The sequence below is a fragment of the Callorhinus ursinus genome, unplaced genomic scaffold, assembly GCF_003265705.2.
Source record: "Callorhinus ursinus isolate GAN/ISIS: 27379988/994484 unplaced genomic scaffold, GSC_fseal_2.0 scaffold122, whole genome shotgun sequence".
Lineage (NCBI taxonomy): Eukaryota > Metazoa > Chordata > Mammalia > Carnivora > Otariidae > Callorhinus > Callorhinus ursinus.
In genome coordinates this window covers 692,750-705,662 of record NW_027397184.1, presented here as the reverse complement: position 1 = coordinate 705,662, position 12,913 = coordinate 692,750, and the positions used below count along the sequence as shown (strand labels likewise).

At 56.1% G+C, this 12,913-nt stretch overlaps 1 protein-coding gene across 1 annotated transcript in view; it reads right to left on the bottom strand.

Moving 5' to 3' along the window:
- The window catches only part of VAV2 (vav guanine nucleotide exchange factor 2), a 151,029-nt gene that overhangs the window by 75,762 nt on the left and 62,354 nt on the right, over window positions 1–12,913 (bottom strand). Inside the window, exon 4 of the mRNA XM_073889918.1 lies at window positions 677–735. Coding sequence (XP_073746019.1) covers window positions 677–735 — 59 coding nt within the window. The remainder of the gene's footprint in view (window positions 1–676; window positions 736–12,913) is intronic.

Genomic DNA, 12,913 nt, shown 5'->3' with positions numbered 1-12,913 from the left:
GTCCTCCAGGGACATTGAAGAAGGGCAGGTACCCCACTGGGCCCACCTGATCTGGAACCTGGTCCCCATTTAGACGTCTCCCTGACCCCTCACCTGTGGGTCAGAAGGGGCAACGACCTGTTCTCATTGGGCTGCCGTCCCATGTCCCCGTTGCCTGCGTGCCTGGCCCGGTATCAGAGACCAGAGGCCAGACCACAGGGGTCGCAGGATCCTCTGAGGCTGAGCTTTGAAAGCCAAGGCGCATTAAACCTGGGAATGGGAAGTCCTGCAGAGGGACCCGGGGCCCCCAGACGGGCCAGGCCCGCCGCTCAGCCCTCATGGCACAGCCTCCCCGGTTGTGATGCGTGGGGCGGGGGGCGCGCAGGGCGCTTAGGTAGGCAATGATCTGTGAAAAGATTAATTTGCTGATCTTAGTACCGAAATTGAAAGAGATTTTGCAGCCGTCAGTTGAACACACGTACACCATCTCCCCGGTGGGAACCGAAGGCTGACCCCTCCTCCCTGCCCCTTCCCGCCGCGGTCAACAGGCAACGCGACAGCACATTGAAAATTCATGAAAAAGACACAGGCAGGGGATATCTGCTGCAGACTCTCATCACCGAGGCCAGGCCCGCGGGTGGCCCGCAGGTGGCGGGGAGGATGAGGGGGCGTCTCTTGGCCGCGCCGGCGAGCTCACCTGATCCCTTTGTTCTGAGCCACGTGGTGCAGGGAGAGTCTGGACACGGCAGAGATGACCTGGGGAGACCAGAAAGATGCTTCTGTAATTCCACAAGAAACCAGAAAGTCATCACAAAACTGTAATGAAGGGTTGTGTGCACACAGCTGTTCACTCAGCACATTTCACCTCGTAAACACACACACAGCGTTAACATTGGGGGGAGCTAGGTACCTATTTTGTGTGTACCATGCAAAATGTGTCATTTCCGTGCACCAACATCTGCTGAGGGCTGCTGGGCTCCGCACAGCAGAGGAGCGGGGCTGGGCTCACCCGCACCAGCCACATTAACCACGCGCTGGGGCTCGTTCTCACCCACACTAGGGTCGGCCCTATCGGGGCTGCAGAGAGCCGCAGCGGGAGACACGCTTACAAAGTGCTTACCCCATGCCGCTGTTCTGGAAGCTACCATACGGTTAATAACATGTTCACGGCAGGTGCTGACCCGGTTCAGAGCGGGGCACGCAGAAGGCCAGAAAACTCAAGTGATTTGCCCCACGTTCCCCAGCAGTGTTGACACATACATCCAAGCACAGTGCTCCTTGCGTCAGCCCCTCCTCTCCCTGCATGGCCACTGACATCGGCACCCAGCTCCCTCAAAGGGTCGGGGGAAGGAAAACGAAGAGCTCCAGGTTCAGGCTGCATGAGGGGATCCGTCCGAGCAGTATCTCCCCACACCGACTGACCTGTCCGGACGGAAGTTCTGACGTGCTCAGCCATGAGCTGTGACCACTCCTTCTTAGGCTGCCCCGACCCTACCCCGTCTTGTCCTGTGACCCAGGGCCCACCTGTCTCCAGCCTCAAAGGCCCCAATGCAGGGACTCCACAGGCCTTTACAACAGGCAGCAGGCAGGAGATTCCACAGGTAATGAGGTAAACTGAGGCAGGGAAAGGGAGGCAGTTGCCCCAGAGCAGAGTATAACGTACATGAAGCTGCTCACGATTCATTACAGGATTTGTGGGACCCCTGCCGTGCCAGACATCACACACTGAGGAAGCAGGTGCAAGCCTCGACTTCGAGACCTCTTTGAGTCAGGGTGCATGAATCCATCTGTGCGTGTGTGCAAGATAGTGTGTGCACTGCACGCTGCGGGTGTAATCTGTGTGTGCATGTGTGCTTGTGCGTGCACGCACGTACATAAATAAGAATGCATGAGATGAAGTGTGTGCACTGCATGTTGTGAGTGTGATCTGTGTGCATGGGTGTAATGTGCACATGTAGTCTATGTGTGCTCACATGTGTATGTGTGTGCATGTACGTGCATACGTGCACACAAGATGAAGTGTGTACGTTGCATGTTGTGTGTGTGGTCGTGTGCATGTGTGCACGTGTGTGTAGCCTGTGTGTGCATGTGTGTAGCCTATGTGTGTCTGGGGACAGAGACCATGAACATGGCCCATGAGGACCACCTGCTAAATTCACAGACACCCTCTGCTGGCTGTGGTTTGCCCCAAGAACCGAGCCCACTGGGCCTTTGATGTGCACCACCCTCGTGAACCCTCACATCCTACAAGGCCGGGCCTGCCGAGCATTCAGGAGACTGGGAAACTGAGGCAAAGTCCTAAAGGCTCCAGCTGAGACACATTCCACACTTCCTTTTAGGCTGCACTCCTTCCAGCCACAATTTTTTTTTTAGAGGGAGAGAAAACCCAAGCCATACCAGAAGGCCCCTTTCTCAGCCGGCGACAGGGCTGCCTTGGCCAATACGCCGAGTGCTGTGAGCGGCCCTCTGGTACCTAGTCACACTTCAGCAGCCGGGGCCTGACCGTCAGGAATCCGCGGAATGGCGGGGTCCTTCTGCGCTGCCCCAGACAGGACTCCACCGGCTCACGGCACAACCGGCCCCACCGAGGCCCCAAGCTCGTGTGCTACACGGGGCCTTTCACAAGCAGTGAGCAACTTGGCTTTGGCTGTTATTCTTGGCTGTTGAGAGCTCTAAGCATTGGCCATTAAAGCACCAGTGCCGCATGTGATAGAAGCGAGCAACGCCAGAGCTCGGAAGCTTTGGGCACACACGCCATGCCCTCCTGCGGCCCCGCGGCCAACAACATTCATCACCTGCCCGACTCCTCCCCGGCCGGCCAGACACAGGCCAGACTCCTGCCCGCGGAGCCCACCCACGGCACCGGCCATCTGGTTAGCGTGGGCGCGGGGACGAAGCCTGTTCCCTGCAGTCAGTGCCAACGCCATGCTCCCTACGTACAGGTGGAACCCCAGGCAGAGGGGAGCTGCCGCAGGGGAGCACGCCGAAGCCAGGGCATGGGTCCCGGCGTGTCCACGAGCTGCGGTCCCGGCAGACATGGTGGCTTCTCCGGCCACCATGTGCCCGGCAGCCTTGGCCCCCCCGCCGCTCACACTCTGCTCCAGGCTGGAGTCTGTCATCCGTGGTGGTGAGGGACCCGGCAAGTGAGAGGTAGCCCCTTGCATGGGGTTCCATGTGGTCCTGTCGGAGGGGCCCCATCCCTGGGTCTGCCTGGGCCGTGCTCCCTGGCCGGCGTGTGTGCAGGAAGGGGAGTGCTCCGGCGGGGCCCACCGCAGGGAACCCCGCTGCGGTGACGGAGGGTGGAGGCTGCTGGGAGCAGGTGTGGGGCCCCCCGTCATGGGGTCAGACGTGGGGTGGCTGCAGCCCCATGTGGGAAGACAGGGTGCAGGGTGCATATCCCTGCAGGGGAAGCGAGGCCCCTGCGTGGCTCCCATGTCACGCCTGGCCAGGCGGCCCCGTCCCAGGATGGAGAGGTCCGGCCATGATCAAACACCTCCCAGCCCACAGCCCCTCCAGCTCTTCTGAAAACATAAATGTTAAACGATGACATTTTCCCAACTTCTATCTGCACTTCTTGCCTGCATCCCAGTTAACAAATGGAATGAACACACACATACCATCTTCCCCTCCTCCCCACATACAATTGGCTCAGCAACCCACCGACCATGTCGCCGGGGCCAACGAACATGTGCATGGGAAAGGGCAAGGGGTTACAGCAGAAAGCTGTGTCCCCAGAGGGCCAGTCCCCCAGGGGGGAGCCACATGCACCCCCAGTGAAGGTGCAAGGAGCGGAGGGGACAGCCCAGAGGACAGCAGGTAGAGGTGTGGAGTGTGCACCCTGGGTGGGCGTCTTGGCTCCGTCCCCACCCAGCCACGGCCTGCTCTGACCCCATGCTCTCCACTGGGTCTGCATTCACGGCGGACAGACTCCTGAACACCCAGCAGCCACTCAGCTTCCTCGTGCTCGCTGGCGGAGTTTCAGAATGCAGCCCCCCAAGCCCACCCCCCGGATGGCTCCGGAGTGGAAGAGAGTGAGGCACAGGAATCTGTTTATTTGTAAGGCCCCACGTGGCCCAGATATGGAGCTTGGGTCAGACGCACAATAGCACGGACTCGGTCAAGGTGTGCAGAAGGGCAAGGAGGGTGCCCCTCCTGTTCACCTCGGGCCAGCCTGCGTGCGAAGCATGGAGCCACTGAAGGGGGATGTGTGTGGAACAGACACAGGCCAAGTGGGCAGCATGGACTTCTGGGGAAAGGACATGTAATCTGGACCCCAGGAAGCTAAAGGGGGACCCCGGGCAGAGCAGTATCCAGTGCAGTCCTCACCGAGCCTAGAGTTCCAGAACGGGGCTCCCAGGACCTCTGTCACTGGGGGCCCACAGCCTCCCCTCACGAAGCTTGTCCTGCTAGACCCTGAGGGTCCCTGAACCAGGGCGGCACCCCATGCCAACCTTGAAGCTTCAGCTTATCATCTTGCCCAGGCATGGAGCTCGGCAGGCAGCCTGCAGGACATGTCCCCGAGGGGCCACCAGCAAATCCTTCCAAGAAGAGTGGTGGGAATCTCCCGGCCAGAAGAAGCAAGCCCTTACTGCCGTCTCTGGTGGCATTGAGAAGACTGGGTTTCTGCTCCGGGGTGCGCAACACTTCAGTTCCAGAGGTGTTCCTGCAGCAACTGACCAATGGCAAACAAGCCGGCAGCAGCCTGACCGCCCGACACAGGGTAGGAGACATAAAGGCAGGCACGCCCACATGAGGGGATCCTGAGCCGCCGGGTAAACTGATGTCGTAGAAGATTTGTTGACATAAAATATATTCATGAATTCCTTAAGTGAAAGAAACAGGTTGTGACACATGTACGATCAATAAAGTCTAGTTTCTAAAATTATATACTGCTTGGGGTGCCCGGGTGGCTCAGTCAGTGGAGAGTCTGCCTTCAGCTCAGGACATGATCCGAGGTCCTGGGATCGAGTCTCACATCGGGGCCCCTGCTTGATGGAGAGTCTGTTTCTCCCTCTGCTCCTCCCCGCCGGCTTGTGTTCTCTGTCGCTTGCTCACTCTCTCTCTCAAATAAATTTTTTAAAAGATCTTTAAAATTATATACTGCTTAAAAGGGCCGGGCAGAAATGCACAAAATGTAGGCAGTGACTGAGTGTCTTTGTGCAGTCTGCCTCCTGCTCTCCCTTGGCTGTGTATTACAGTTTCCTACAATATACAGTAGGAGCAAATGTTATTAAAAAAAAAAAAAGTCTACTGGTGTCCATCCCCAGGTGCAGAACCTCCCTGAATTCTCCTGTCAATAAAACATGTTATTGCAAACAAAAGGCTCAAACTCTGGGCCCTGCAGCGGAAACACAGGATAGATTTACTCTCACCACACCACGGCCATCACAAACAGGTCATAAGTCACCCCTCTCCTACTCTCACCCAGAGCACACAGCGGCAGGCCCCCCATTTCAAGCTGCAGCCAACAGGACACCAATCAGGACCCTCACTCTTATGAAACTGTCTCATGACACAGAACACAGGACCTCCTTGAAATATATCAGCACATGAAGTTGCACCTTTGAACTTTATATTCAAAGTACCTGGCACACAGATGTCACCTGGCAAATGCTGATGTGGCTAGATGGATGGATGGATGGACGCACGGGCATGTGGAAGGATGGATGAATGGATGGAAGGGAAGGAGAATAGAGAGTGGATGGAAGGATGGATGGAAGAAAGGAAGGATGGGAGGAAGGGAGGATGGATGGATGGATGGATGGACAGAGGGGAGGGAGGGAGAATGGATGGATGGATGGAGGAAGGGAGGATGGATGGATGGATGGATGGACAGAGGGGAGGGAGGGAGAATGGATGGATGGATGGATGGAGGAAGGGAGGATGGATGGATGGATGGATGGATGGAGGGATGGATGGATGGATGGACGGATGGACGGATGGGACGGAGAGAGGAGGCATGGATAGACAGATGGATTGTAGAAGGACACATGGATGGGTGGAAGGACAGATGGGAAAAGTGAGTGACTGAATGACAGAGGAAGTCGCATAAGACTCCAAGCTCTCCCTGCTGCCCCAGAGAGGTGTTCCGACACCACACTGGTCTGTGAGCTCCCTGAGGGTCGAGCTGAGCTGGGTTTGCTCAATGATGCATTCCCAACGTCTTCAGAGTAGGCCCATCAGCTGTAACTCCTGCCGAGGAACCAGAGGCTTTTCCACACTCCTCATGGATTGCTCAAGTAGGGACCTGCTTCTCAGGAAGATCTGGGCCACCCGAGGCCCCAAGTTCACTCCACACAGAGACCAGGAGACTTGGGAGCGGGACAGAGCAACCACTGCCACGTTCACATTGAAGTCCCACCGGGGACAATTCCCAAGGTGGCACTCTCGTGCTGAAGGGAACAATCGGTCAGCGTGTCCTACCCAGCAGGGCTGCTGCAAGCCTGCCCTGGGGTACAGACCTCAAGGCATTTCTTGAGGCTTCTGAGCTCCAGGAGGGTCCTTCCCATGACGGACACTGGCCTGGACTGATGGCATACCCATTTTACAGACAGGAAACCGAGGCCGAATCCCAGGGAATGTGCTCAGGCTCACACAGCTGGTCAGTGGGGGCTGGGAGGGACGCTCCTGTTACCCACCCCACTGAACCTTTGGAGAGGTAAGAGTCCACAACCAAGTGTCTTTCAACCTCCACATTCTCCCCTTCCCCACCAGGGTAAGCAGAGGCCGTGGTTCCAGGGGTGCACAGGAACATAATGTGGCTGGCTGTGCCCTCTGCTGAGGATGCCCATTGCCAACCCAGCTCTCCCCAGGCCTCCTGGACACCTGACACTCGTCATGTGCCACATGCAGCTTTCCAAGCTCTTCTGGGGCTTAAATCACATCTGACCTTCGAAACCAGACTCTGGATTGCCACTTCACATTTTACAGGTGAAAACTGCAGCCCACTGAGTTTATAGGATGGGCAGAAGCCAGAGGGACTGCAAGAATGCTCAAAGAATGTCTGTGTATATGGGTAGGTGGGTAAATGGGCGGGTGCACGCATGCATGGATGGGTGTGTCACTGAACGGATGGGTAGATGGGTAGGTGGGTGGGTGTGTGGAGAGATGGATGGGTGAATAGATGGGTAGATGGGTGAACAGATGAGTGGGCAGACGAACGGATGGGTGGGGGGGTGAATGGATCAGTGTGCGGATGGATGAATGGGTACACGGATGGATGGTTTGAGAATCAGTGGGTAGGTGGATGGATGAGCGGACAGATGGTAGATGGACAGGCAGAATCAGCAGCAAAGGCTCCAAAGAGAACCTGCTTCCCAGGGCGCCTGGGTGGCTCAGTTGGTTAAGCACCCAACTTGATTTTAGCTCAAGTAAGGATCTCAGGGTCATGAGATCGAGCATCACGCCGGGCTCCGTGCTGAGCACAGAGTCTGCTTGAGAGTCTTTCTCTCCTTTTGTCTCCCTCTGCCCTTCTTCTCTCTCTCCCAAATAAATCTTTAAAAAAGAGAGAGAAAGAACCTGCCTCCCAATCCCCACCTCTTAATTGTCAGAACATGAGCTACCATTTCTTGAGCACTTAGTATGTTATGCACTAAGATAAACACAACACAAACATTACTCCTGTATATATTGTGTTATTCCCTCCCCGCAACTCCCCATTATTAGATGCAAACCCTGGGGACCAGATTAGAATGAGGACCTTGTCCCAGGTCACCCAGCAACAAGTGGCTGAATGAGGAACTAAACCCAGATCTGCATGACCCAAACCTGTGTTTCTACCTGGCACCCCACCCCCAGGAGCCCGCAGCTGGGCGCAAGACCGTGTACCCCTTCTTCAGGGCCTGGCTGGGCCACATTTTCCAGCCTCTCTGGCAGTGTCTGAGGTCCAGCCAATGGATGGAGCAGACAGCAAGTGGGCCACTTGCAGGCCTGGCTCGTGAAACTTCCCGGTCCTGGGCAGCCTCGGAATACCCATGCTAAAGGTGGTGAGGTCGCCATCAGCCGGGGCCCCTGAAGGTCTTCCTGGGGCAGAGGCCGCATACAAACGTGGACACGGACACACACGCACGCACACAAACATGCACACGCGCATATACACACAGATGCGTCCTCTGCCCACCTGGCACTTCCCTGAAGGTTCGCCGTCTCCTGGGTGAGCCACCAACGCACCTCACCTCTCCACCGGAACTCAAAACATGAACCAAGGTTTTTTGTGTGTTTTTTGCCTTAAAGTCTTTATTACCCTGAACATAAAAGACAGAAGTCCTCCAGGATAGGAGTTCATTATGTGGAAACAGTATTTCTTCACAAGTGAAAAATCAATATTCCTCGGAACGAAGGCTCCTATGCTAATGGGTACCATAAAAAAGTCGGGTTTGAAGAGCTGACAAAATGTCTCTGCAAAGAAACAAGGACACACACATCACTGCCACATTAAGGCAACAGGAACGGCTCGCTCCGGAACTGCAGGAAAGTGACCGTGTCTGTCCTAGCATTTAGCTGGCACTGCCCCCAGGAAGGCCAGCTAGCTTCCCCTAGATCCTCGATGAGGAAGCACGGGCAGGAATGATCCAGAAGAACAACGAAGACGGATACAAGCCGGCCTTTAAGAGGGACCCGGGGCTGCTTTGTGCTGGCGATGAGGTGAGCAATCCCAGGCAAACGCCCGGGTCCCGTCAGACCCCGCTGGCTCTGTGCGGATCAGGAGGGCTTCCCGGCCCCAACTCCCTTGCTGTCATTAGGAGTCAATAAGCAAGAATCACACACACTGGGCTCAAGCCCGCACACCTTCCTTATCAGCCACTACCACACATCTGGAAAACACACACAAACACACGCGCGCATGCGTGCACGCAGCTCCACAGAGCCAAATGGCAAGATTATGAACCTCATTTAAACACGTTGCCCGGGAAACTCCCCTATCTGCCTAGAAGATCTACAGCGAACACGGCTGCATATTTAGAAGCAAATCATCATAAATTGCTTTCCCCAGCTCAGCTCTGCATTGCCCTTCTGTTTTTTCCTTTTTTCACATCGAGAGCAAAGTCAGAAAAGCCTCCACACTGGTGCCTTCAGAATGAGGAGCGGCCACTGAGGTGTCATTCATCAGGCGGGGTGTGCAATCACAGCCCCGTGTTCGAGCCCTGCCCCCGGGAGGAGCCGGGGAATGAGAAGCAAGTGGGAAACACGGCCACTTGTCAGCCGCTGTGTTCTGGGCGGCGGTGGGGGCCTGGCGGGCCCAGCTGATGGGACTCTTCCACAAGGCAGCTGAAAGCGTGCAGGAGACGGGGGCCCCAGGATGGCTAAGCGGCCAGATGAAAACCCCCACTCATTAGAGCCAGTGACGGGTGGCAACTCTGGAGGGGGACGCACGGAAGGAGGGTCTGGTGGTCCCGGAAAGTGGGTGGGAGCTCAAAAGTGATTTAGGAGAAGAGAAAATGCCTTAAAAGGCAGAGTCTGCAGACTCTTCATCACTGGCCTTTTCCCTTCCTGAGCTCGAACGAAGGTTTCCAGGTGATTTAAAATGAACCCCGAATCTAGCTGCATGTCCTCAGTCTCAGTGGGGGCAGATCGAGACCTCACATGCACGCGGGACAGGCCATCCTGAGCCTCGGGGACCAGCGGCCCGAATCTTCATGCCTTGGACTCCGCAGGCGCTAAAGGCAGTAATATATACGGATGAAGGAATGGATGGATGGATGGGTGATCGATCCGAACTGGACTCACATATTAAGCGCCTCCTTGTGCCGGGCATGTTACAGGAGTCACTTTAGTTAAGGTGCAATCATAACTAAACCGCAGAGAGCCGCAAAACAAGGCAAAATGGCAGGGATAGGGGTTCAAGTCCCAAGCCCACCATTGACCATTTGAGCCACTCTTCCCCAGGTCTCCGTTTCCTTAACTGTGCACTAAGGGAAACAATACACAGGAGGTGGCAAATGCACGGCACACGTGTTGCCACAGCTCCTTGCTGTGCTCACGGCAGGCGTCACCAATCAATCACAGTGCTCCTTCCCACTAAAGCCACAGGCAGCCTCTGAAACTTTCTCTGCAGTGCTCAGAGCCGGCTCTGCCTGTCAGAAAGATCTGGCATGCAAGGAGAGACCTGAGTCCACCCCGAGAAACACCTAGACCTGGCGGTCTCAAGAGCCCCTCTGGGCACTATCCACTGTCCCCGATCTGTAACATCAGGTCAAATGCTCCGTGGTCACTGGGCAGGGAGAGGGTATGAACTTCAGCCGTTCCTGACCATGAAGGTTTGCAAGAATCAATCAGGGAAACTTAAAATCCTTAGTGGAAAAAATTTAGGGACCACCTGGTCCAAATTCTTCACTTGATAGGTGGGAAAGCTAAACCCAGCTAGGGAGTTGTCCGTGGTCTGCAAGGGCCGCCCAGGAACTTCCAGGCAGAATCCGTCCAGAGACAGAGGTGCCACCTGGCGCTCAAAGCTCTTGCTCTCGCTGGCAGATCTTCATTAACAACAACGGCTGTGTATCTAGGCCTCTCCCGGGTTCATTTCATTTCATTCCCTCAAAACCCCCACGAGACACTTCTGCTGTTCCTCCCGTTTTATGGAGGAGTAACTGAGGCCCAGGGGTTCGTGGCAGACCAGGAGGGACCTGTGACAGATTTGGCTCGTGCATCCGGCTGTGGGGTCCTAGCTCTCTGCCCCAGCTCTGCCCCAGCTCTGTCCCAGCCCTGCCCCAGAAAGAGTGGCTCTGGACGGAGGCCGACAGCGGCGGGCAGGATCAGGCGGGGCCAGCAAGCCCATGCAACTACAATGGTGGCTTTGGGGAGCTGGCTGGGCGGGCCGGCCATGGGCCACTCACCATCTATGAATGCATGCTCACTCATCCCCCCAGCACGCCCTGCAGCTGCAGGAAAGCAAGACCGGCCTCCTCCCTACCGCCAGACAGGTAAAAGGTGGAGCGAAGGTGTGTCATCTCACACAGAAAAGCCCCAACACGTCTCCCCTCTGATCCTGGCGAGGCTACGAACCAAGACACACGTCTGCTGCCCAGTGGTGTGAATCACTGCCCGAAGGTACAAGACTCCCTGAGGCCCAGGCACCCTGCCCAGGTCTCAGATGCCAACACATTATAGACATCACAGGGCAGAGCAGGAAGGAGCCCTGGACCCACGTGGAACCCTCGCCCTGTCTGCAAGGTTCTGACTACAAGTTTCCTTTCCTTCTTCCTTGTAGTGGAGACAGCAAGCCGAGGGGGTCAGAAAGCAAGCATCTACACAGCCTGCTCCTTGAGCGGGTCCCCGTATCCCATCAGCCCACGCTACATCTGCCCGTTAACACTGATCACGTCCGACCTGGGTCCGCGTGGTTCAGCTCCGCCACAATGGTGTGGGGTCAGGACCACCATCCCCACTTCCCAGAGGAAACCGAGGCCCTGACAGACAGGGGACCTCACTCGCCATGACACAACCACAGAGGCAACCCCAGAACTGAAGCTGGCTGTCGGACTCGGCCCTTCCTAAGCACCGTCTGCATTCCCACCGAGGAGGGAAATGCCTCCCATCTCAGATTTAAAGAGTTGCCAGAAACAAGGAATGGACTCTGGTCTTCCCTCACTGTCCTGAGAGTGCCTAGAACCAGAACTGGGGACACCCGAGCCTGGGATGTGGCAGTCCTCCGTGTATAATCCCAAGGGATGCCAAGCCACAGCCCCCAAAGGCTGGGATCCACATGGCCTGGGCACTCACAAGTGTTTACTAGCCAACCTGCCAATCCCATAGTCACAGCCCAGGAGCAGTGCTCAGAACACAAGACCTACCAGAACCTCCTTGAATCAGCTAATGCTAAAGTAAGCCTGAGTCCTGACCATGAGCCTGAATCCTGACCTGGAGACTGAGTCTTGACTGTGAGACTGATCCCCTACCACAAGCCTAAGCCCTGACCATGGGCCTAACCCTGACCATGAGCCTGAGTCCTGACTTTGAGCCTAAGCCCCTGACTATGAGCCTGAGTCCTGACTATAAGCCTGAGTCCTGATCAGGAGCCTGAGTGCTAATCATGAGCCTCAGTCCTGAATGTGAGCCTGAGCCCCAACTGTGAGCCTAAGTCCTAAGCATAGCCTGAGTCCTGACTATGAGCCTAAGCCCTGACCACAGCCTGAGTCTTGACTGTAAGCCCAAGTCCTAATCCTGAGCCTGAGTCCTGACTGTGAGCCTGAGTCCTAATCATGAGCCTGAGTCCTGAGTCCTAATCATGAGCCTGAGTCCCGACCACAGCCTGAGTCCTGATCATGAGCCTGGCACTGGGCTCAGAAGTCACCCTGTTGCTACCTCACTCAATCCCCAACCATCCAAGGAAGTCTGTGTTACCGTGCCCCTGTCAAAGGAGAAAACGGAGGATCAGAGCGGTCATGGGGATTGAGATGGTCAAGACCCTGGATGGCCAGATTTGCACTCAGTGTTCTTAACAGGGAAGCATCCAGAAGAACAGCCTCGGCCCCCCGTGTGAGCCTTGCCCTGGAACCCCCTCCCGTAGCATTTCTGGCTCCGCCACTCTCGTCTGGGCCTTCACCATCGGTCAACCCCAGCCTGCTAATGGGGGAGAGGTGACAACAGCCATTGCCTGGGGAGGGCCGGCGGCTTTCAGAACTGCTTCACTGCCTCCCCTGATTAATGGCCATTTTAACAGAAAGAGGAACAAAAATTCTCTCACACCATGACTATAATTTTTCAATGTACACACTTACTCTAACGCGATGATTTAGTAACTCTGTTATTAAGTGCAAGTACAACCCAGCGCACGGAGTAAGGAGACCTTCTCCTCTGTCAGCTCCCTCTCGCCAGCCCCTTGCTCGGGGGCCTGAGCGGCCAGGAGAGCCTCTGGCACCCGCACCCCCTGCCCCCTGGTACTCTCTCCCCAGCTGATAGCAAAGGAGGGTGTGGCCCTGCTCTCTGGCCCCTGCTCTTG